This window comes from Monopterus albus, unplaced genomic scaffold, assembly GCF_001952655.1.
Source record: "Monopterus albus unplaced genomic scaffold, M_albus_1.0 scaffold23.1, whole genome shotgun sequence".
Lineage (NCBI taxonomy): Eukaryota > Metazoa > Chordata > Actinopteri > Synbranchiformes > Synbranchidae > Monopterus > Monopterus albus.
Genome location: NW_018127903.1, coordinates 716,071 through 740,042, shown reverse-complemented (window position 1 = coordinate 740,042; position 23,972 = coordinate 716,071). Strand labels below are relative to the sequence as shown.

Below are 23,972 nucleotides of genomic sequence, written 5' to 3'. Positions count from 1 at the left end.
CCTTACTTAAGTAAAAGTGCAAAGTATTAACATCCAAACATACTTAAAGTACTAATTATGCAGAATGGCCCATTTCACATTGATGTATCATGGTACTGAATTATAATTGTTAATGTATTATTGTGCACATTCCATGCAATGTTGCAGCTGGTAAAGGAGGAGCTAGTTTTAATGAGCTTATATGTTTATAATTTCAAAAACTTTACATACTGCTGGCTTGTGAATACTGTAATTTTTGTATTAATCTGGATCTGTACAAAAAGTAGCAAAATAAGTAGCAACTAAAGTTATAAAATCACTGTAGTTGAGTAAAAGGTACAATATTTGCCTCTAAAATATAGTGAAGTCAAAGTATGAAGTAACACAAAATGAAAATACTCAAGTACAAATACCTCAAAACTGTACATAAATACAGTACATGAGTAAGTACACTTAGTTACTTTCCACCACTGTGGGAATGACCTTCTGTATTATAGATACACTCACTGGCCACTTTATTAGGCACTCCTGTACACTTCAGTGCAACACTTCCACCTTAACATCTGTGTTTATGAAGCTCAGGATGTTTCAGTTTTTGGTGAGATTGTCATAAATGTATAAATTCAATTCTATGTTTATTATTGAGGTCATAGTTAAAGGTGGCGTTGTACTGGACTACATTATATTAAGAGGTGTCTCTATATTTTTGTCCTCCCCAGAGGACATGAGAAGGTCAGAATATTAGGATGGGTAACTGTATATACACACATGCTGGCATACACAGAAGTGAGTCACCCATACTGTACAGATAGCATCTGTTATCTAGCTTTGCTCTCTCTATTAAGATCATGTTCAGCCCTATAATGTTGACAACACATCTCTGTGGTTGGGTGACGTTCCCTTGCAACAGCAGCAACAGACCCTCAGCTGTTAAATGGCACCCTAGCACCAACTGCCATAAAGAGACACAGGCCACTAACCACAATTCAAGGTCAAAACACTTATGCCTGAAAAAAAAAAGAAAAACTATGTATGGCCTTCCCTCACACAAAGAGTCTACTCTATTAAATCACAAGGACAGAAAAAAATACAATTCAATGGCATTTGAACATTGTAACAAAGCAGCAAATAAGGTAAAGAAGACAGTGAAAGCACAAGAACCATTGCTACCATTGAAAACTGCCAAAAAAAACCTCAAATGCAATTCAAATTATCATCAGAGTTTATCTTCATAACGCCATTTGTCTCCAAACCATGCATTTAAATGGTTTGTCTATTGTGTCCAGTCACAAGGACTCACATAAAAAAAGGCTACAAGGAAAGTGCTGTCCTTAGGTCTGTGGAGTGTGAAGGGTCGGCATGAGAGGACATGCTGTAACTGTGGGACTAATATGTATATGTGTGTGTGTGTGTGTGTGTACAACAAGTAAACATAGTTATAATAGATGATGACTGTCAGATGGCTCACTGGTAAAATGTACAAATTATGGACTAAAAGAGATTATTACAATATAGTAGATTTGAACAATCAAGCTTAGTTCTCCGTATTGTTGGACAGACAGTCCAGTGATTACCGTGGGAACAATAGCAGGACACTGGTTAAATTTTACTCACAGCTTGAAGAAACCGAGATTAAACAATTTTTCAATTGTGCTTGCAGAGGGCATGTCACAATGATGTACACACAAAGCCTGTTTAATTAAAAAAAAAGTTAAACATTTCCTAGTTAATATATCCCACAGCATAGCAAGAAAGCCTCCAAAGTGGTCAAGCTTTGTTGAAAGGAAAGGTCTTGCAAGGGGTAAACTTTTCCCTGGCATCCTCCCTGCACCCCTGCAGTGTTCAACATGCCAGAAAGCCCCAGGGCTGCACACACATACTTTAGAGTTCACATAAATTTAAGCACTACTGGGTATTCCCACACTCATTTTGAAGACTGGAGTAAACATCCTCTTCGTAACTCTCTCCCAGCACCCTGTGCAGCCCAGTCTTGGCAACTCTGACACTGCAGTCATTCAAGAAGTCTGGGAAGGTGCATCTGCTCCTCAGAACCCCGGTGCCTTTGAGCCCCTTTTCCTGGCAATTCATGCCCCAGAACAGGACTTGGTTTTGGTTTTCAGTGCAGTGAGGGCCCATTGTTCTCTGGGTACACAGAGTGGTCTTCAGAGTGAGCCTAGCTTGGGGGAAGCTTTGGCATTCCCATGAAAGCCACTCTTTCTCAGTGGCTTCATGGTCTGAGGGTGCTTCCTTTTTGCTGGTAAAAGAGTCATCCTGGCAACATCTAGATGACATCTCTCTCTACATACAGTATGTCAGGAGGCAAACATATGTTTACTGAAACAGGCTTACAATTTTCTGTCAGGCCACATTAAACACAATAGCAGGAGCAACAGTTCAAGGACTGCCTCTGTGAACTACGGTATAAACCGTACATCTAAGCATGTGGAGAATACATATCAGCTAGACAAACGTCTCCAACCTGGACAAAACAACACCAGGATGCACTGTTTTCCACTGATGAAAGCAAAATATTCTTCACATATGTGGTAAAATCAGAGTATAAAGAAAATCAAAAAACAAAGATTTTAACCTAGTTCTGATATTAGCCTCTTCCTTTGCAAATCTATGGCTTACTATATAGACAAATTATTGCATTATTGGTGTGTCCAACAGATCTTTTTTAGGGTGGGACACCTATCCTAAGCAAAAGGAATGCCTACAGTTTTCTAAAGCCACTAGTATGTCCAGTTTGGATAGTCACTGGTGAGAGTGTTGGTTCTCCAGGGTGGAGATGGGCAGAGCACCAAAGCCAAAAAAAAACCTGCAGCCCAAAGCTGTTAAAACTGTTTTTGTGTGTTCTCAACATACATGGAAGACTTTCAGACCTTGCCATACGCTACTGCAGACTGGAAGAGAGTGTGGGTGGATGGGTGTGACATCACACACACACACACACACACACACACACCAAACCACTTCCCGGCCTGGCATAGCTGGTGGTAGCCACAGTGGCGTGGACTAGTGGGGATCATTCTTCAGTTAAACATAACACAAAGTCGGCACACTGAAACAGAGGACATTCCATCCTCACCTCCATAATAACCACACTTTTTCATTCTCCCACTGCACGCCTGGGTGGATACAGCTGAAACAGCAGAGCTGGCATAGATGGAGACAGAGCAGAGACACACTGGTCGCCTTGCGGATCAGAGAGGCGGGATGTAGAAAGCAGATGCCTTCTGTGCTCCCACTGAGAGCAGCAGGCAGACGATCGCCAGGGCGGCTATAGAATGGATTTCTGGACAAATCCTGCATGAGCATGTAATAGTTTGCTCGGTTTCTCATTCTCCATCCAATCTATGACCACATCACTATCAATTTGTGATAGGCACAAGGCAGAATGATTGAGCACAGGACCTCAAGGGATGGGTGGTCAGATACAGCCTTTCAGAACATTTCTTGGTAATGCAGCCAAAATTGGAAACAATAACTTGCAGTGGATATATCTAAACATCAAACTGCATGCCTGGAAGTATTTTAATCTTTTATTTACCTAACTAACTGCTGTAATGAAGCACATAATCCAGAGAAACCTCCAGTTTCTAAATTAATAACAGCCTCTTACCAAATCATCCTCTTGGCTTCATTTGCCTCCAGCCTCTTGGCAGGACGACTAACACAAAATAATAATAATAATAAAAACAAAAAAATAAAATGCAGACACACTCAGCAGTGAATGTGAGTGCATTTTTGCCAATTTACTCAATAAAAACTATAGGTTTCCCTTTACTCTAATACATTGATGATGATTATATCAGAAATGTTTATTTAGACCGTTTACTGCTGTGCATTTAACCAAGACTTTGGGTTTGATAACTGGAGCATGAATGGACATATCTAATCACCACTACCCAAATACAAATGTCTTTAACTTTGGCAGCACAGGTCACCTCAGAACAGCAAAGCATTTGAAGCTTTTCTTTCTCTATCAGCTGTTTGAGCACTGTGCATTTCTGATAACAAGTCACTGACCCAAAAAAAGAATACTTTTACATACACACGTTTACAAAAGAAGCTCAAAAGCTGGCACAAATGCTCACAACCGTTCTATCTGCTGGCACAGTGAGAAGTTGGTGCTTTCACACCAAGTAAACCTGCCTCATTGAAATGCCACAGACTGGTCCCATTCTGGCACCGAGAGATCCCTGATGCACAGAGCTGGAGGAAAGTCGACGTCTCAGAAAGAAGATCATTAGCATTGGCAACAAAAGCAGAGACAAAAATTCATCTCAAATGAGAAACAGCAGAGAGATGATTACAAAATTAAGGAAGCAATGATTGTTGTTATGTAAAGAAGAGAAGTCTTTACCTGTATAAATAACTAATACAGAAACTAAACAGGGTAGGGGTAGGGATGGAAGTTCCATGAACCGTGATTAAAAGATGAATGTGATGAATAGAACAGAACAGAACAGAACAGATCAACATTTTTTTAAATCACAATTTCATCTGATAAAATTCCCCCAAAGATTCAACAATATAAAAGGGAAAAAGCTGTAACCCCTGCTTGCCCAATAAACACATTAATACATATTATGTAAGATGAGTAAAGAATGCCTAAGCTGCCCCAAAGAAAGACCTAATACCATTGCTCATTTTTTTATCACAATGTCTCAAGATCATGAGCTCACACCATCTGAAACTAAACCTGAACACACATGAGATCACTCCCTCTTGCCTGAGATACTGTACTGACTTAACCGCATTAACATACTGCACCTCCAGGAAGTGTAAAGTGCTACTAGGCTACGCAAGCTTGTGTGTCAGACATGAAATCATGCCACTCATGCACCATATCAGGGGTAATTCTGACTGCAGATCAATGCAACTTCCCAGGGCTTAGCTGTGTGTCCCTGTGACACAACAAGTACACATATGCTGAAAACATGCGTGCCTGCATACACACAGACAGGATGGAAGAGCAAGAAGGATTCAACAAGGGAAGGCGAGAGACAGAATCAGAATCAATACACTATATCTTTCCCATTTACACCATTAACATTCCTTAAGTATCCTCTTACAATCGAGTCTCTCTCTCTCTCTCTCTCTCCCTCTCCCACACACAGGCTTGTCCTTCATCCTTCAGTTTGCCTGGTAAAAACTAAATCACTTGCCTAAACATCCAAAACAGAGAACATGTCAAATGTGGATTTGGTTTTAATTTATCAGATACAAACACTCACAAAACAAATACATGTTTCCAACTAAATAACCAAATACCAGCACTGGGAAAGGAAACCACAGCACTACCCAGGCCTAGCAGGCAGGTGTGCTTGATTAGGGAGGGAGGGCTCTGCATCACAACAGTATTACTGGACCATGAGTAAAAAGAATTAAAACTGGAAGTCGCCTTTGACTGTTTGCTCAGTGGCTAATATGAAGCAGATGTAAACACCGGAGCTTTGCACAGAGGAAAAGGACAACATGCCTGGAGAGTACCAGTTGTAAACAGAGGAATAACCTAGTTATCGGCTTTTGGTGAATGCAACCTTTTTTTTGGACTTTTCGCTTCAGGGTGTCTGTCCATATGCTACAGTCAAAACCAAACACAGTGAGCCAAGAGCTGATAAAGGAAAACAGTTTTAATGTTATCCACAGAATGTATTGAACAAGGTGAAGCAGATATCTCTTGGAAAAAGGTTTTAAACTTTGCGAAATGTATGGAGTTAAAATGAGTCGGCCTAAGGCGCCAACATCACAACAAAAGTAAATATTAAACCATGAAGGAATGGGTTTATTAAAAACAACATCATGGGAGCTGGAGCATAACATGATAAAAGTCTGAGCTATTTGCAACCCACTTCTACACACAGACACACATTTCAGTCTCTGTGGGATTATTATCAGATCTAATGCTAATTTGCGGACGTGAACGCATCAACACAACTCTTCAGTGCATCTTAATTTACATATCACGCAAAGCAGGGTATACACTCAGATGCTTTCAAAACAATGTCAAATGTGTGCCAAAGAAGTTTCCAGAGGGGGTGAGATAAATCAAAGTTGTAACCCCCATGCCATAGTGTGTGTGGGTGTGGGTGTGGAGAGACGGACAATCTGGGTCTACCTGTGATGTGTCCAGAAAAACGCTCTTTCTGAACTTCCCTCGCCGTATCTCCATTTCTAGGGCAGAGCCGCGGGCAACGGTGGCTCTTGCTGTTTGATTTCGGCAAAACATCGTCTCTGCTTTCTGGCAGCTTCACGCTACAGTCCTGTGTGTAACTCGTCTTAGCCGAGTTTAAAGTGGGCGTAAAGAGAGCAGACTGCCAAAGAGCCTCAGCGGCACAAAACGACCCCCCGCCGGAGAAAACTCCAGAGAAATTTAGGCAAACTCCCGAATAAAACACATGCGTTTGTTCTGAAGTGGCAGCAGAGGCTGAGAAAGTCCTTTCTCACGGTTAAAAACACAGACTTCTGACTGCAGTCCACTGTCTCAGCTGACCTTTCACTTTTCCCAACACTGCGTGCGCTTCTGCGTCCAACGGTGGCGCGCTGACACCCCGTGTGGTGCACATGAAGACCTAACTTTGCCCTGTGCTGTGTCCGGAGACCTCTACCGGCGATGAACGGCGAGTACTCTGCAGATGGTGCAATACCTCAGATTCCTGTTGGAGGCCTGCTTATGCAAATCATCCAGCAAGGACAGTTAAAGCACAATGCATGTGCACATGTGGGCGCCGCACTATTCCTTTTACCAACACTTGCCCTCCTAAATTATTTTATTTTGGCATAGAGGTTCACTTTCAAAATATACAAAATCTGGCCAAAAATGTAGGCTATTCAAAGGCAATGCATTGCAATGTATCTGTGATTTTACAAATTTCTAGATTAAATTATATTTCATATTAGTGCCACTAACATTTTTAAACTCATGTCTGTGTTTTGCCACTGTAACACTCCTAAATGATCTTTACACAGGTTGCCAAAGGACTATGATCTTCCTAGGGCTGGGGGGGGTCCTAGAAAGTCTCAGCCTCATGACACAAACCTCATACCAACACTACTTAGTTCTATAAAAAACATTTTATGGCTACCCTTGTATCATATGTGTGTGTTTGTCTGTTTATTCTACAAGTCTCTGCTTCACTGAGTGATGCTTTGTCTTACCTGGTTCAAAGTCCAAACTTGTTCCTTGGTGATGCCTTGGGTAGTTCATTGTGGTGATTCTATAAGAACTATTCAGGGGCGAAAAGCCAGTGTTCAGCAAAGGTTCAATTATCAATTGTTTGCACAGACAGTGTAACCTTAACCTGCTATATCACCCGAAGCTCTCCAAATCAAGAGTAAACTAGTAAAAGAGAAAGAAAAATCAGAAGTACCGAAACTCCATAAATATTTTTAAATGCCTTTATTGATGCAAAGCTGAAAATCAGTGCATTAAGATAAATGTCTACACTAGGCTGTGTGTAATTGTGAACCACTTTTCACTGTGATTTCCCTACTATTTACAACATAACTGCTTTAATTAACTTTGGGTAAGCAATTAACTTTGGGAACGCAGTGTCTGGTATCATGGTGTTCTGATGGTGAGCATGTTTTGTTCAATTTGGTTTCAGTCATAAACATCCTTGATACTGCAATCTGCTATCTCTGAGTCAGCCATAAAGTCTAAATTTAGTGCAGTCACTTGTGTTCTTTGGAACAGAAACACATATGAATAGCATTGCATTTCCCACAGCACTGCACTGTAAAACAAAGTCTCACATGCACTTTTACCCAGTGATTTATGCTCAAGAGTCCAAATTGTTTTCCTGTCTCAAAAAACACTTACTCTCCTCAATTGGGGTTAATGTTGTTCGTGCCACAGTCTCCAACATGTAATGATGGTATACTGTATAGCGTTTCCTGCTCAGTGTCTATGGAAAAAGGCAAAGGGGCTTGTCAGGCCATTTCTCTAATCTCCCCCCAAGTCTCTTATTTAAAAGCAAGATAGTTGTTGATGTCAGGAGCCTGAGTAAACAGCTGAAGGTGCTGTAAACTCGTGATCTCACATGGATGTCCGTCTGCTTCCTAGAAGGGACTATGTGAAATACAGATTGTTTGCATGCCTTATGCTACTCTGGTCAGTAGGGGGTTGACAGTCACAAAGAGGGGGCAGTGCTTTCTCAAGTTCTAAGTCTGACCCCCTTTTAACTCCTCACCAGGCTATTTTGAGCCCTTTGGGCACCTCAGTCTGCTGTGGGCTCAGGTAAGCAATGGGCTTATGAGCAGGCTTTGCTGTGGCAGAATTTAAACCCATCTGTGGGGAAAGGATCGGCCTGATTGATCCCACTTTGTTTGTAGCGCACATTCCATTTGTAAATCCCACGAGTTACATTTTCTCCTGTTACCATTCCTCTTTTCTCTCTTCTGCCCACACACATGCACACAAAATGGCGAAAACAAAAGTGACTGCAACAGTGAGAATCAAACACAGCAGTCAGCACTGGCACAGTCATAGTGGGCTATAAAATGCAGACTACTGTCAGTACACAAACAAAGGGACCCCTCTTCACTCAGAAAGCAATGGCTATGGATCAGCTGGAGGGAGGTCACATGCTATTAAAGCCATCATGCTGTTACTTCCACCCACAAAACCCTATTCTGTTTCTTTCTCCCTCATACACACACACACACACATACACACACACACACACAGACAGACATAGTGCAATTTCATTTGCCCACCAGTTTAGAATCAGAGTTGTGGGTATAAGCAGGCAGAAAATCACCAGCATAGGAAATATGGGAAATCACTTTGGCTTCTTTTTCATACAATGAAAGTGCTACAGGCTCAGCAGAATGATTGTAGCTGTTCCCACTGCAATTATATGTGGTTTTCTATACTCTAAATATAAACTTGCATACAGTATTTACACCCATTGCCCTACTTCCTTTTATTCAACCTCAACATTCCTGGCAAAGTCAGTTTTCAGGCCATCTCAGAAAAAAGTAGTACTGAGCAGACACTGTAGAGTATGTTGGAGCCAAGTACACCTCCTGCTTTGCCATACAAAGTTATGAAATACAGGTGTCTTTCTGTTCTAAAAACATCCTTATCCTTCTCTTTACCTTCACAACCTCTCTCATTGCTATGAAAGATTTGCAAGGCTGAGTTTGCCACACATAAAGACAAATATCTTTCAGTGATCTTGTCTCAGTGATTTTAAGGATCAGTCTTTATTTGCACAACTGGCCCAACATGTCATAACATCTGTAATGGAAGCCTTGCCTACTATTACCCTGTAATATGCACCAGTTGAATGAGAGTTGAAAAAGATTATGATAGATGTGATCCAATATTGGGTGGTGGACAAGTGGAACACCTCAGGGAGACCAGCAAGCTTGAATGCAAGGCACATACTGGAACGGTACTCTGAATTAAGTGTGTAAAAGCACCAGAGGGACTAAAGCAGAAGTCAAGCCAGGCTTGCAATTGAATTCTTAGCATCCGAGGAAACACAAGTGTATAGCACACACACACACACACACACACACACACCATCAGAAGCGGAGTGTTCCTCTGTATGGCAGTGATTCTATAAACACCAAGACATTATGTATTCATGCCACACTTCCCTAACATGAACACATTTTACTAGTCTGACTTCTGCTGGACAATACTTGACATTACAACCATGTCATTTTAGATGGTCAGACATTTGGAAAAGTCATCACCAGCAAACTCTTCGCCTCTTTTAATTCATAAATAAATGAGAAAAAATAACCAATGAGTGGAAAAAAGTGGCTATAATTACACATCTACTGTTCGGTACATTTTCATTTTACAACAGTGTTTATGCTACAATGTACAGTAATAAAAACTAAATATGAAGCCAGTCACCAATTGTGCTCTGATAGCTTTTATTTCATCTATGTACAAAGAATACAAAGCTCTCCTCCTTGAACTCTGATGGGTATTCTGTTCACACCATGTACACTTAATTAACACTACAATTTCAACATTTGCTTTTGAAACAAGAACACGCACCAGACAGGGAGAGCAGCTGCTGCCCCAGGTGAGGCCCTGAGTAAATGAAACCATGATATCTCGACTTGATCATTTCATTTGTGGTGCAGTTTCGTCCAGCTGGCTGCTTCTTTGCGTCCTTGTTTCAATCCCTTAAAAAAAACAAACAGAAGAACATGATGTTAATATAGGTCCCTCTAAACAAACAAACAAAAAAGAAGTTACAATAACAACCTCTAAAACTTCACAACACAATGTAAGAGACCGAACCTGTAAGAAAGACCTGGAAAGCCCTTTCTTAGCCACTTGGCCTCTGTTCACATACCAGGTAGTATCCTGTGTGATATCCACTCATGTACCAGGAGATGAGCACGCTGCCCAGGGCCTCATCATCGACCATATCCGGGCTCATTGGCGGAGGTGGTGGGATCATCTGAGTCAGACACATCAACAGAAGAGAGAGTGTCATCAGATGCTGGAGGCTCACGATATTTGCCGGCATCTATCCCGACCTAACATACTGACTGACTGTTTCTCAATTTACCAGCTGGATGAGTAAATGTATACTTTTTACATGCAGACTGCAGGACCTACTATCTGCTTTAGCACACCAAATTGTATGACAACATTAGTACTGCAGTACACAACAACACAAAAATGATGAATTTTTAATTTACTATGTCAGTACTTTGTAAACACTTATTTCCCAATTCAGAGGCAAATCTTGTAACCTAAAAGAACCACCTCAAGAAAAGAGAAAAAGAAGTGTCAGTAGACAGTATCATGAAAGCCGCATATCATATGGCTTCAGCTTAACCGCGGATGTCAACAGCCCTCAGCCTGAGTGCATCACCTTCTAATGTGGTGCCAAGTAAGAAGCATTTGGAAGCCAAACATCACTTCTGTGTTGAGAAAAATGTGGCCTAAGGGCACAAGATCTGCACCAGAGGCAGCAGGACTGTTTGTGGGATTGGGAGAATTGTATGATAAGGCGATGGAGGAAAGATATATGCTAGTGGAGCTTACTGAAAAGTAGACAAAACCTCACACGGCAGCGGAGACCCTTATCCTCTCCACTTGCTAAAAAAAAAATGCAGGTGCTATTTTCATGCTATTTTCCATGGACATGAACACTGGTGTGCCTTGAGATTTTGGCGTGTCCTTTGGTGCACCTTGGGCACAAAAAGTTTGAAAACCACTGGTATAAAATATATTCCAACTCACTGGTGGACCAAAAGCCATCATGGGAGGCCAGGGTGGAGGTACAGGCCCGTGACCACGAGATTGTCTGCTGCCCCCTTGCTAGAGGATACAAAAGACACAAAGCGAGTTTAAAACAACACAGTGATATCAGTATTACCAAACAGTACCCCACATCATTTTGCTTGAAAAGGAGGTTCACAGCTTAAAGAGCCTCTTCACTGACTCTACATAAAATAAGTGTAGTCTGGGGTCATTCCGTTCTTGTAATCAGAACAACCTCCACATATACAGTAGAATACATTCATTTTCATTTGATCTCTTTATGACTTTGAAGAATGTTACATCAATATAGAGGGTAGAACTATTAACAAATGTTGGTTCACTTTACTGCAATCCAGTACAAGTCCCCTGCAATAAATGCCAACTCTGAGAGTTTGTGGTTTATATTCTTTTTATTGTTCACATTGTAAACATTTTATTGTTTAAATTTACTATTACTTTAGCTGAAGTCTAAATTGGTTTAAACTCAACATTTTAATATCAAGCAATAAAGTATGAAAACAGTCTATTACCAGTTAATTTTGTTCACTGACAAATAAAGGAAGGTACAGTTTTCTTCTTACCTGTCTGAAGGAGTGCAAGGGAGGTGGACCTGGAGGAAACCCAGGGAAGCCAGGAGCCCACACAGGGGGAGGTTCTTTGTGGGCCTTGGACTTCTGGGCTTTACCAAGGGGCTGCTGTTTGTGTTGGTTTGGTGTGGTTGACCTGTCACTCTCTCCTGTTGATGATTCTGCCTCGTTTACCTTAGATGTAGAAGCACAAGTTATCTTTCTCTTTGTACTTATACCTTGGTATACAACTTCTGAAACGTATAACTTTGATGTTGAAGGAGTGGAAAAAATGTATATGCAAAAACTGAAGAAAAAAATATTTACTCATCTATAGCCAGATTAATTTACAATATGTATATGATGCAAGCACTTTACTAATTATGACTTAATCCTTGGATTAATTACATTGTGAAACAGCAATTTGTTATGTTTGCTGCATTCCAGGAATCCCTATTTAATCAAAATCAAGTGCTGTAATGAACATTTCTCTCACTTTGCCTCAGCTGACAGTAACTTCCTAGTATTTTAGCCTATAGTCAGTCTACAGTGGGGAAAACAGAACAGTTTATCAAAGATAACTGTTCTATTGCCTCATCCTATTTTACTCTCAGGCTGTTAATTTTGTTAAGTTCTCATTTTGTGGTGTGAAAGACAAAGTGCAAGACATAACCTTGTGTGAACTCTTATCACTTTATCAAACTCTATACTACCTTAGTTCACTGAGTAGAGGTTACAGACATATTGCCAAGGATGAGCTGGCTTACTGCCAGGCATTTTTAAAATGAAATATTACTCTATAGCTTGTTCATGGTAAACTTCAAAATGTGAAGTTGGTGAGGCAATAAACTGAAATGCATGTGTCAAAGGGGTTTATCTGTCTGCAAAGAACTTTTCTTATGGCTCTGAATGCACAACCTGACCTTTAGAGTAAGAAACTTCAGTCATGCTAACAAATTTTGCTGTCTGGACAAGACATCGCATTTGGCATGAGGGAATTTAATAAATAAACCACTAAACAAAATGGAATCAAGATGAAATATGCATTACATTTAACCCGTTAAATAAAATGGCAAGAATGTAAAACATTAATGTAACATGGTAAAATACATTAAATATATTGTATTCCATTACTATTAGTATTAATAAAACAATTACATTCAGTGCTTTACCTTGGTATTTGTTTCTTCACCCCCTTCAGAAATCTCTGAACACAGATCTTCAAGGTTCTGCTCCTCCTCGTTGCCGTATCCTGTATAAACAACTATACAAGTACCCCTGTTCTCATCTATGGAGGAGATGGTGGCTGCATAGAGCTGGCCATCCTCTGACCAGTAAGCACTGCACGAATCCCCAACCTGCCACTATGACACAAAATAAACTCTAATTACATGGATGAATTTAGATTAGTGAAATATGCTGTGAATATACAACACAACTACTGAACTCTTAACCTCCTTTATTTATCTGCATGTTTAGTTCCTGTTACACACCTCTTTATCTGGTGATGAATTGGGTTTTTTCCTGCTCTGGTTCTTTTTGTTGTTCTTCCGTTTTTTTCCTGGTTGGTTTTTCTTAAAGGCTTGTGGCTCATCTTCACCCTTAAGGGCAGTCTAGCAAAAAAAAAAGGGAAGAGTAGGGACTTAAGAAGCAAAAACAAACAAATGTTTAAGAGTCACATATACTCTAAAGCATATACTTTACCTTGAATGATGTAACTGCCTTGTCATAAGCCTTTATCAATGCTGTGTCATCCCATATATCTGAATCATCACTCTGAAACAGTGAACATCATATTTAGAGCCTCTGCATTTGAAAGTCTTTCACAAGCCATTCCCATTCAAAGTTGAGCAAAATATTAATAGAAAAGGATTATGGACTCTTATTGGTTATTTAATTTTATACTTTCGGCTAATTTTACAGAGCAGAACATCTTTTCTTCTGGCGACTTAACTTATGACCGAACATGTTTACTCTTTGCATCCTCTGCAACTTAGTCAAGGTGCACCATCTTTATGCAGCTAAAGATAATTCACCAGTTCTCAAAAGACACTGTATTGCAGTATAGCGATATCGCGATTAAATGAACACATCAAGCACACTGGTTTTATATTTATCGTTCCCAAACCTAGCCGAACTTAGCTGCGGTTTGTAAGTTAGCTTAGCGTCCGAGCTCACCTTCTCAACAAAATCCATCATAGCCTAGAAACCTTCACTTGTTGTCATTATACCAAGTGGCGCACATAACTAACCTGTCCAGATCCGCGTGTAAATAACACTTCTTTGCATCCATTCGCCATGTGAAAAACTGAAGATTACACCGCTAACTGTTAAACAACGAGCAACTTGCTGAACGTACGTAGGAAACGATGACGCGTTGCGTAGTGTTGACGTATATATCTTGCGACGAAATGGTTGGCTTGGCAACGGCAATAGCTAGTTACTGGCTTCATAAAGACCCATAAGCAGAAATAAGTTGCTGTATATTGTTATCAGCCATTTATTCCTTTCCTTATTCAGACAACAGCGGCGATCATAATCCTTGTTGTGTGACTTACTGAAGATGACTGAGGCGTCTCTAAGTTTGCTGGGTGCAAAAGTTGTCGTCGCAACATCCAGCGATGAGAACCACCCACCAGAAAACATCATTGACGGGTCAGTGTTGCTTCTTCTGAAATAACGTTACAGAGAAAATTAATGTCAGGTGTTCACTTTGTTCAGTGCACTCTAACCCAACCCAGAATGTTAAAATTGACGTTTGTTTGTCCCTCTCACCAGAAACACTAACACGTTTTGGATGTCCACCGGGATGTTTCCTCAGGAGTTCATCATTCGCTTACCCGAACCCACGATGGTTTCTGCGGTGACAGTGGACAGCTACAATGGTAAGGAGGTAGCGAGAGTGGCATACGTGGTTATTGTTAAATAAACTGGCTACTTTGATAAATCAGCCAAAGAATTCCCGTCTACGCTATCTGTCTATGTCCCCCATGGCATTCTGTAAACAGATCAAGTGCTGTTATCCTCAAAACTGAATTAACGGTAAGTTTGACTCTTGAGATGTGCTTACTCATTTTGGTATTATTCACACTGTAAATAGATACTAAATCCCCCGTTGTTAATGCTTAATTTATATGTCACTGTCAACATAGTCTGCATTACTTTTTCCATTATGATCAGCTGGATCAAAATTTGGATTCCAAAGTATGGAGACTCCTTCAAGCATTAAATAAAACCTCAGATTACACAGTTTCTTAAAGGAAAAATGTACCTAGTTTGTGTTTTTTCAGTGTTGTTCAACTATTGTTGAACAATTTATAGATATCTGGCTGTTTTTGTTTTGTTTTTTTGCAGTCAAGCATCTGAAAATAGAAAAGAAAATGTCACAAAATGCTTCTCAATTTGAGTTTGCTACACAGAAAGGTAAGGGGATATTTGTTTTCACATTTGTTTTAAATGTCAAAGAATTGAAATTGGGAGCAATAAGTTGACTTGTCTTTTTACAGAATTCCAAAATACAGAGGGGCACCTTCAGTCAAATGCAATTTCAGTAAGTCAAAATAACAATATTACTGATGTGTGACCCTTATGAATGCATTGAATTAAGAGATAAAACACCTGTTTCTGCTTATTTTCACTTACAGCTAAATGGAAGCAGTGCAACGGACCTTCGTTTTATCATCACCACTGGACATGACCACTTTGTTTCAGTGCACAGAGTTACTGTCCAAAATTGACACACTTGACTGTTGTGAACTGAAGCCTCATGATATTCTCTACATATGTATGCCTATATTCAGTTCTTAGGCTGTTTTGATAAGGGACACACAATGACATCTTCCTCCTTGTGGCAGACAGCTGTAACTCTGACAGGGAATCTGATAATTGAATTTCATGAATATGCAAACATTTGCATTTTTTGTAGGGAAGTTGCAATTGCACACAAAGCATGCGGTTGAAAGCTGTGGTACATTTTAAACTCTGGCCTCAAATTCTGAAATTGCCTTTCACCCATTTGCTTTGCTTATTTAACAGTTATGGGGCTTTTCATCCCACATTCAACTGTTCTTGCTAATTTCACACATTCATAGTTGGCAAAGCTTTAGCATAAAAACAGTTGGATTGTCAGGAATGGTAGAATTACTTACAATAGAAGTTTCTCTCTGTGTGAGAGATAATTAACTCATTTTGAGCAGTCAAGGTCTAAATTGCCATCAGTACAGATGATGGCAACCCCCCCCACCAGCCAGTATCTAAAGATTATTTGCGCAAAGTACTTAAGCCACCTCCTATAAATGCTGTATCCACCACACACACACACACACACACACACACACACACACACACACACACATTCGCACACAAACAAAACTCTTATCTACCTCCTTTACCATTTCAACTTGTCAGTAGTAAAGAGTTCAGCAGTGTGTGAGGACCCTTTGGGACTCCCTCCCCAATTACATTTCTGACTGTGGAGGAGCTTGGCGATTTGCTTAGGCTATGTTTGTTGTAGCTTGAGCTGCATGCAGGGCTCCGAATAAACCAATAAAAATATGAAATACATACCTGAATAACTAGCCCCCTGATATTTTAGAGTGACTAATTGCTTAGGGTTACGGCTGTCATATAGCACATTTCAGTTTATGAGTGTGTAATGAGTAATGAGGGCAAGGGAGGAGCTGATCCAGTGATATTAACTCATCTATTATTTAGTGAAAAAGAAAATTTATTATAATGTTAAAGGTGAGGGTCGAGCCAAGAAATAAAGCGCAAACACATTTCACAGGATTCATAGGAGTTCAGTTATTTTTCTGTAGCTCAAATTGCGAATGTATTACTTTTTTATGCTGTGAATGTGTAAACCAGAGATCCCTTTTTTTGCAAATGCATGCCACCATTGCTAATGAATTCAGGCCCTTTTGTGCTTGACTGTCAACTGATGAGGAGAATCACATCAGGATATTAGTGTGTTATCATGTCACAGCAGGGCAGGGTTAAATTATCACCCAGTGTCTTCTGACGGCTGCTTAACTGCTGTCCTATCACACCGAGACATCTGTTGGACCAACACTCTCTTTGTTCAGCTGAGTTTACAGTGATGAATATCTCAGAAACCTTTCTGCTACCACAGGTTGTAATTAACTGTGTGTTTTTTTTAACTTTGCTGTTAAAGCACATTAGAAATGCTGTATACATGTTGTACAAACCCCTGAAAAACACTGCAGCAAGGATGTACATATATGTTTCTTGTGTGCAATTGTGTAAGTGTAAGTGATGTGTCATAATATAGTTATTTTGAAGAAATACCTCCACCCAGCCAGCTCTGTTATTTCCTTTCATGTCAAGCCAGCAAATATGAATTTCTTGCTATTTTGTGTGGTCCTCCTTTCAGGCAGCAACAAAGCCACACGCAGTGACATTGGGCCTTAATTTGATTTCAGTTTTGATTTGGTTCAGTCAGCTTAGTTATGAGAGTAGCTGAGCTGGAAAGAGCTGCTGAGGAAAGAAACATTCAAAAGGCCGGAATTAGATGATTAGACGGAAGAGGAAAACAATCTTCTCATTATTTAAGTCCAAGAAGAGTGGAGAATGATAATGAAGGATTGACAAGACAGCTTTGAATAAATATCAACAGCATTCATATTTATTCCTGAGTCTAAAAGCAACATTTCCTTGTGAAGTTGGGTAGTAAATAGAGTTTTTTTAACAAACTTTTTTTCCTCTAAATCCAAAACGTCTGTTGCATTGAGTTGTATGTTCCATTCTGCCGTGGCCTGCTTTGCTGGATCTTTTTGCTACTTACCTATTTGATCACTTTCACTTGATTTGGAGAGCTGGTGGTTACAGCATCTCATCTGCCTCTAAATCTCTGCTGCCCTACCGTGGAAATGTGATGTAATGATGGGCAGCTGAGCAATCTCAGCACCTTCATTGCCTCATTCTTGACCAGAGTAGTGTGTGCGTATACTTCTGCCTGGTACTTTGTGTGAATCTCTGAGGATTGAGTAGGGTAGTAGTAGTTAACCTTTGGCTTCACACATTACTTTGTCCTTGTGGGAAGTGAAACAGCTTCAGAATGGTAGAGCCAAATAGCCAGGGCTGCTGCTAAGAAGGAGTGCTTGTCTCCAAGTGGAGCAGTGCCAGCTAACTCTCACAAAGTTGGATGAACAATGGAGGGAGAAAGATTTACTGGGAGATCACCCTCTTTTCCTTTGTTTATCTCTTACAGTATTTGCTATTATTGGACACTATCCACTCCCCTTTAATCTCCCTCTCTCTAAACACAGACAAAACACAAAGTGAGTCCCCAAAATTAGCATTTGCCCTTGGTATCCGTCAGAGGTGTTCTCTAATATAGACTGTAAAGTATTGTGTTCATTTCTGTATGAAGAATTCACACTACATATTGATACAATAATAATTTATGGGTGAAAAAGCATGACAGCACTTGTAATTTGAAGTATTTATTTTTTACATTGAAAAATATTCACATCATAAGACGTGTGTTGTTTCAAAATGACTCAAAAATGGTTTAAACTGAGTTCTATGCACAAACCTCTTGTGGATACATAGGTCCAAGAACATTAAGGTTTAGAAAACTAGGCTCATAATAGACAATATATTACTCATTTTCAGTGCTTGAAGGGACAGACGTAAAGTCACAATCATACTCATTTTGTGTTACCACCAGACATTAATCATGAAACAGATGAGTCAGCTATTATCTAGCCTGTACTGATTAAGAACTAATGGCCTAAATGTTGATTAAACTACGAAACTCTGTGTGATTTGACAAATAAAAAAAAAAAAAAAAAAAATTTTCATTTGAACATTAAATAACTTATTGTAAACAAGTAATAACTGTGGCCTGGACACAAAATATGCTAGATTATGCACATTCTATTAAATCACCATTGTGAAACATTAATTAGCAGTGCATGAGCTCAAGTTGCCATGATGCTGCGTGCAACGCTGAAATCCATATGTATCTGTGGTGAAACAGTCAAATGATAATGTCAATTTTACTGAAAGCATGTGTGTAAATGCTCCCATCAAATCTCTGTGGCAATAACATTGTCATATGTTTGTAACCCTGAGCAGTAGGCGATGTCCATGCCTAGCTCTGTCCGGCTCTCCAGTTCAGTGGTCAGTTCCTTTAGGATCCTCTCCAGGTCCTGGTTCTTCTTGTGCACCTGCAAGTAATTGATCTGGAGCTGCTTCTGGTACTTGATGACCCTTTTTTTCTCCTTGTTCCACGTCTGCCTCTCTTGCTCAAAGCTGTTGGCCAGCCTCTCCTGAGCATCCTTCTCCTCCCTGAGCTGTTGTTTCAGCATCTCCACTTCTCTCTGGAGTGATTCTGTGGAGATGTGTTCCCTGTTCTCCTTCCCTTGGCCCTGGGCAGGGGTATCGGAGCCCTGAATTTGTTTTTCCAAGAGCTGGGTTTGAGCATGAGCCTTAGGATGCAAACTGTGATGCAGCCTCTGCTCTTTAGCTGTGGCCAGATCCTGTTTCATTCCCTGAATGTCTTTCTCCAGCTTGCCCACTTTCTCTCTCAATAAATCAGCCTCATTCTTCTTGCGCTGGAGTTCATTTTGGCACACCTGAAGATGGATATAGGCAGCAATTGAGAAGATTACTGTGAGTGATATAAGAGGTCTAATCATGTGAATGTTATCAAGACTGTAATTATAGAACTATGGAATTATAGTCTGCTGAAACAGAGATACTGAAAGCAGTCTGAAGGCCACAGTCAGGTCGAACTTTCTTCTTATTGGCACTGTGTGGGCATTTTGTCCACGTTCTTATTTGAACTCCATTGTACAATGAATTGCTACTGAGTCATCAGCAAACTAACCTCAGCCTCTCTGGTGCGAGCGTGGAGTTTGTCCTCATGGTCTTTATTCTGTTTTTCAAGCATCTCCATTTTAGCTGTGCTTTCCTTCAGCGATGCCCTGAGGCTGACTATCTCGTTTAGCTTGAGGCTGACATCTGCTTGGCAGTCTCTCAGTTGCTGCTTCAACAATGAGATCTCTCCTGTCTTCTGGCACACCTACATTTGGACAGTTAAGAAGATGAGCAGTGAAATATTGTCTGCAATATGTACTGCACTGGGCAGTTAAAGAAAAAATAAACCTAACCTTATACTGTTACAAATCCCCTGTTGATAATGTTTACTTTAATTCTGAAATACAATATTTCTCTTAACTTAACCTCATATGTGTTTTACAGTTATAAATTGTGTTCATTTTCCACAATGACAGCACCTATAATTGGTTTTAAATGCTAATTGTGCAGTCTCATAAAAGTCTGTAAAATTAACACAAAATCAAATTCTGATTAATTGTAATAGACATAGCGTATTAATAAAAGAATCAGCGATTAACATTCATCAGGAGCCATTTTTCTAGCCACCTGCCAAATGTAAGTTCAATCTTTGCTCTATTTTTAGCTCTGTTTTTGGTCTCCAGCTCCTGAGGAAAATATCTGGCTCTTTAGTGGGTAAATACCCCATGTTCACCAGATTAGTTTGCCTGCCGTCGGTGCTGGGCAGGTAGCATACATTTGCTTTATCAGAGCTTGTTTTCTGAAAAGAAAACAGGGTTGATAAGAGTGATGAGACTGAACCAAAGCAATAAAGTTGCCAGCTGTAAAAACCAAAACAAAAAAAAGATGAAAGGTGCTGAAAACCTCCCTAGAGCTGAGCAGAACTGCAGAGTTGGTGATAATTTTCAAATTATCACCTCTTTCACATTTAGTCATTTGATTCATTGTTTATATGAAAAATATCAATTAGCTCATCTCATAAATTCTCAGCAGCAATAACTATATGGGTGAAGAGAGTTGCAGTGATAACAAAGCAAGAGAATTTTGATTTAAAAATAAATGTGTTAAAAATAATAACCGAAAAAATGAAAATGAAGAAGCTGGTCTTTCTGACTTTTTTATGATCATGGTAGATTATTGTTGTTTATGAATCATGATCCAAATGGTGGATTTTTCTTCTAGTGATGGAAGAACATGATGATCCTACACCTCATCAGAGTTTGAGGCTGTTGTGCCAGATTGTGTTGAAAGCTACGTGGTTTCAATCTCAACGTTTTTAACACATAGCCTATGACTCATGACTCACCTCCCACTGAGTTTCTTCAAGTGTCGGAACCAACTGTGTGCTCTCCTTTTCATAAGACCTCAGTCTGAGCGCAACAAGATCCTTTTCTTGAGTTAGCTTGAAGACACCTTCCTGAAGCTTCTGCTTCTCTGCCTGTTCAAATCAAATCTTAGTTGATTTATAGATTATAAATTTAATTTCAGTGATGTGATATTTAACATAAGAGGAGGGTAGGCTGACCTGGAGCTGGCTGACCTGGAGTTGGAGTGCTTGCTGGTTTTTTGCAGCCATTTGGGATACTTGTCGTAGTTTTGTGGAGCATCGCTGCTTCAGCCCCTCCATTTCCTCAGCGCAGTACCTTTGTCTGTCAACAAACAGCTGGCAGGTGTCTGCTTCCTTTTCCTCAAAACTCACCTAATATAAGATGATGAAAGTGAAATTTAAAAAAAAGAGTTGTACAGTCTGACTACAGTTGTCTGTGTGTGTGTGTGCGTGGATGTGCTGATCTTGATTAAGAGCACATGTTGTTTTTCTTCTATATGACAGCTTGGCACCTGTAGCTCCTGCAGTTCACTCTCTCTCTCCAGCAGTCTTTGTTCCAAATGTTCAATCAGGGACTCATCTGTAGTAATGGGAGACCGAATCCCACCTGCAGTTTCAGAGAGCGGGCTCGGCTCATCTGCAGAAAGTGGGGTGCCAGCATCCCATTTAGCCTTAGGTGCCACCCCAGCACCATTTAAAGCAGGCCTGTAGCTACAGTCAAGGTTTGAACTGTTCCCACTGACCCATGGAGGCAAATTGGGTTGTTCTTTCCTGCTGGGGCTGTTCACAGGAGCTGAGCTGCCATTATTGTGACTGACAGGGCCTATGTGAGCACTCAGGCTGCCACTGGTGCTATGGGTGGGCAGGCTTGACATAGAGTTTTGTCCAGAATCAGAGAGAGTTCCTGAAAGAAAGAGAGATGATGTTGTACTTTATAATAATATGTCATTCAACTTCAATAATCTCATTTTAAGGTAAACATTTATCAGTACAATAGAGATAAAGACCTGAGAAGGTGTCTTGCTTGCGTCTAATGTCTGAGCTCCTTGCTTTCTCCAGAGGACAAAGGATGTGGTTCAGGCTGTTGTGGCCTGTCTCTGTGGAAGGCATTCTCCCTGGAATCATGGGATTGAAGGCAGTGGAACGGACCAATGACTTCTCGACAGAGGTCTAGAAGAGTGAAATGACACACAGTAAGGAGTGCTCTTCCCTGTTTTTGTTTTTACATTCAGTGGCTCCTCTTAGCTGACAGCAAAGCAAAAAGCAGATCCTCTTGTACTGTCAGGGTGAGTACAAAGAGCCAAGGATGAGTCACATTCTGGAACTTGCAAATCATAATTACTGGTTTTCACAGAGAGAAATATCGTCACATTCTGGAAGTCCGTGCAAATGAAAGAGATCTTTTTTTTCTATATCATGTCTTTTGGTATTTGAAATAAAACCACTGAAGCATGCAGAATTGCTGCACTACATGCTGACAGTATTAAAAGCCACACAGCAGTAGTTGCAAGTAAAGTGCACTAGATTGTCATAAAAGAGAAAACTCATTTCAAAGATGAACTTCTATTTCACATCTGCTGTCCAAGAGCATCACAACTGGTTCCTCCCCTCCTTTCTGTCCTCTTCTCTTCCCCTCTGCATCCCACATCCCTCCCCCATGGGCTGTCTGAGGGAAGAATAATAGCCTTTCTCTGTGATATTAATAAAATGAGCTACTGCTGAAGTGTAAGAGCTAAAGCTTGTGAGCTCAGCATTCCTTCTCACTGACTTCACGACTGGGATGCCTTTCCTCATTTTTTTCATCCCTTAGTATCCCTCAAGCTCTTTTTGGCCCTTGATCTCTCTCTCTCTCTTCTCCTTTTTTTCTGCTTTTTCTCTTACAAAGCTGCTTCCTATTCGTCTTTTTCACTCCTCTTGCCCCTGAGGAATAAAGACCTATTGAAGGAGACTCAGCTTGCATACGTATTCATGCACAGAAATGACTTCTCTCAGAGGAGCAAAGCATTCTTAGGTCATTAATCTGGGAGGGGCTGATTAATAAGCTGGGAAGGTTCAATACAGGTTATGATGAATGGTTGCTACTTATTAAACTACCTGCTGTGCATGTTTTATACTCAGCAGTGCTGCGAGGGTTTCAATGTCTGTTGTAGTTACAAAGTATGACTTCTTAAGGTTGTAAGAATAACCATAGCAACAGTTCCAGTCAAGTAAAGCACAGCAAAGCAACATTTTATGAGGCTATGACAGGAGTTAGATAAGAAGATTTATTACACTCTTATGTCTAAAATGCTAAATATGAAGATACTGCCAGCAGCACGTTAGCTTAGTTTAGCATAAAGACTACAAACAGGGCTCTGTCTAAAGGCAACAAAATGTATCTATCCAAATCTCTAAAGCTCATTAATTAGCATTCTGTTTGTTTATTAGGTTAAAAAATCAAAGTCTAAAATTGACAAGTTATCATTTCACAAGTGGGTTATGTGCCAGACTATTTCACTAGGAGCAGTAACTCCCAAGAGACTTTACTAATTGCCTGGCAGTTGCTCTCTGTTAACAAATACTCAGGCCCACAACCCCAGATAAAATGTAGAATTGTTGTTTTTACTCTTTCAGTATAAACAAATGATATATTGCAATTTTTGTAACCTCCTGTTCTCCTGTTTCCAGTATTTATGCTTAGTTAAGGTAGCTCGCTGCTGGCCCCAGCTATGTTTACTGTACAGATGTCTTGGCAACAAAGCATATACTGTAAAGATGTTTTCCAAAAATGTTAAACTATTCCTTTAAAATTAAAATTTTTAATAAAGCCCGAGAAAATGAAAATGAACTCACCCTTTCAGTCATGTTCTCTGACAGTTTTGGTTGCAGTTGCCCATCTGATTCTCCATCTCTGTTTCCTCGGTCCTCCATCAACCCCCCCGTGTGGTACACTGGCCTTGGTTTATGGCTCACCTTGTGTGATACAGGGTGAACATTTTACTCACATATATATATATATATATATATATATATATATATATAT

General features: G+C 40.1%; 4 protein-coding genes across 14 annotated transcripts in view; 1 reads left to right on the top strand and 3 right to left on the bottom strand.

Moving 5' to 3' along the window:
• rtkna (rhotekin a) overlaps positions 1-6,591 on the bottom strand; it is a 53,704-nt gene extending 47,113 nt beyond the window's left edge. For 3 of the 4 annotated variants that reach the window (XM_020594502.1, XM_020594507.1, XM_020594503.1), the window contains exon 1: positions 6,107-6,588. In XM_020594502.1, the coding sequence (XP_020450158.1) occupies positions 6,107-6,217 (111 nt within the window). In that variant the 5' untranslated portion in view covers positions 6,218-6,588. Of the gene's footprint in view, positions 1-6,106 lie in introns of all 4 variants that reach the window. The other variant, XM_020594508.1, reaches the window with a different exon arrangement.
• A 3,158-nt stretch (positions 6,592-9,749) lies between these two features.
• smn1 (survival of motor neuron 1, telomeric) lies at positions 9,750-14,176 on the bottom strand. Of its 2 annotated transcripts, none has more exons than XM_020594558.1 (8): positions 14,052-14,176; positions 13,504-13,575; positions 13,293-13,412; positions 12,972-13,163; positions 11,815-11,994; positions 11,213-11,290; positions 10,314-10,421; positions 9,750-10,140 (listed from the first exon to the last, which is right to left on the bottom strand). In XM_020594558.1, exons 1-8 carry the CDS (start codon positions 14,097-14,099, stop codon positions 10,084-10,086), a joined length of 855 nt encoding a protein of 284 aa, XP_020450214.1. In that variant the 5' UTR covers positions 14,100-14,176; the 3' UTR covers positions 9,750-10,083. The 2 variants fall into 2 exon arrangements, with proteins under 2 accessions (XP_020450214.1, XP_020450215.1); XM_020594559.1 differs by having other exon boundaries at positions 13,978-14,055.
• Positions 14,177-14,208: 32 nt separating this feature from the next.
• Positions 14,209-17,353, top strand: hspb11 (heat shock protein, alpha-crystallin-related, b11). Its single transcript, XM_020594560.1, has 5 exons — positions 14,209-14,454; positions 14,578-14,684; positions 15,154-15,222; positions 15,306-15,349; positions 15,444-17,353. The coding sequence occupies exons 1-5, from the start codon at positions 14,363-14,365 to the stop codon at positions 15,534-15,536; spliced, it is 405 nt and encodes a 134-aa protein (XP_020450216.1). The 5' UTR covers positions 14,209-14,362; the 3' UTR covers positions 15,537-17,353.
• A 1,276-nt stretch (positions 17,354-18,629) lies between these two features.
• Positions 18,630-23,972, bottom strand: part of lzts1 (leucine zipper, putative tumor suppressor 1) — a 13,977-nt gene continuing 8,634 nt past the window's right edge. For 6 of the 7 annotated variants that reach the window (XM_020594622.1, XM_020594623.1, XM_020594624.1 and 3 more), the window contains 7 exons: positions 23,783-23,902; positions 21,958-22,120; positions 21,463-21,854; positions 21,149-21,322; positions 20,930-21,061; positions 19,655-19,849; positions 18,630-19,400 (listed from right to left, as the gene is read on the bottom strand). In XM_020594622.1, coding sequence (XP_020450278.1) covers positions 18,852-19,400; positions 19,655-19,849; positions 20,930-21,061; positions 21,149-21,322; positions 21,463-21,854; positions 21,958-22,120; positions 23,783-23,902 — 1,725 coding nt within the window. In that variant the 3' untranslated portion in view covers positions 18,630-18,851. The remainder of the gene's footprint in view (positions 19,401-19,654; positions 19,850-20,929; positions 21,062-21,148; positions 21,323-21,462; positions 21,855-21,957; positions 22,121-23,782; positions 23,903-23,972) is intronic. The other variant, XM_020594625.1, reaches the window with a different exon arrangement.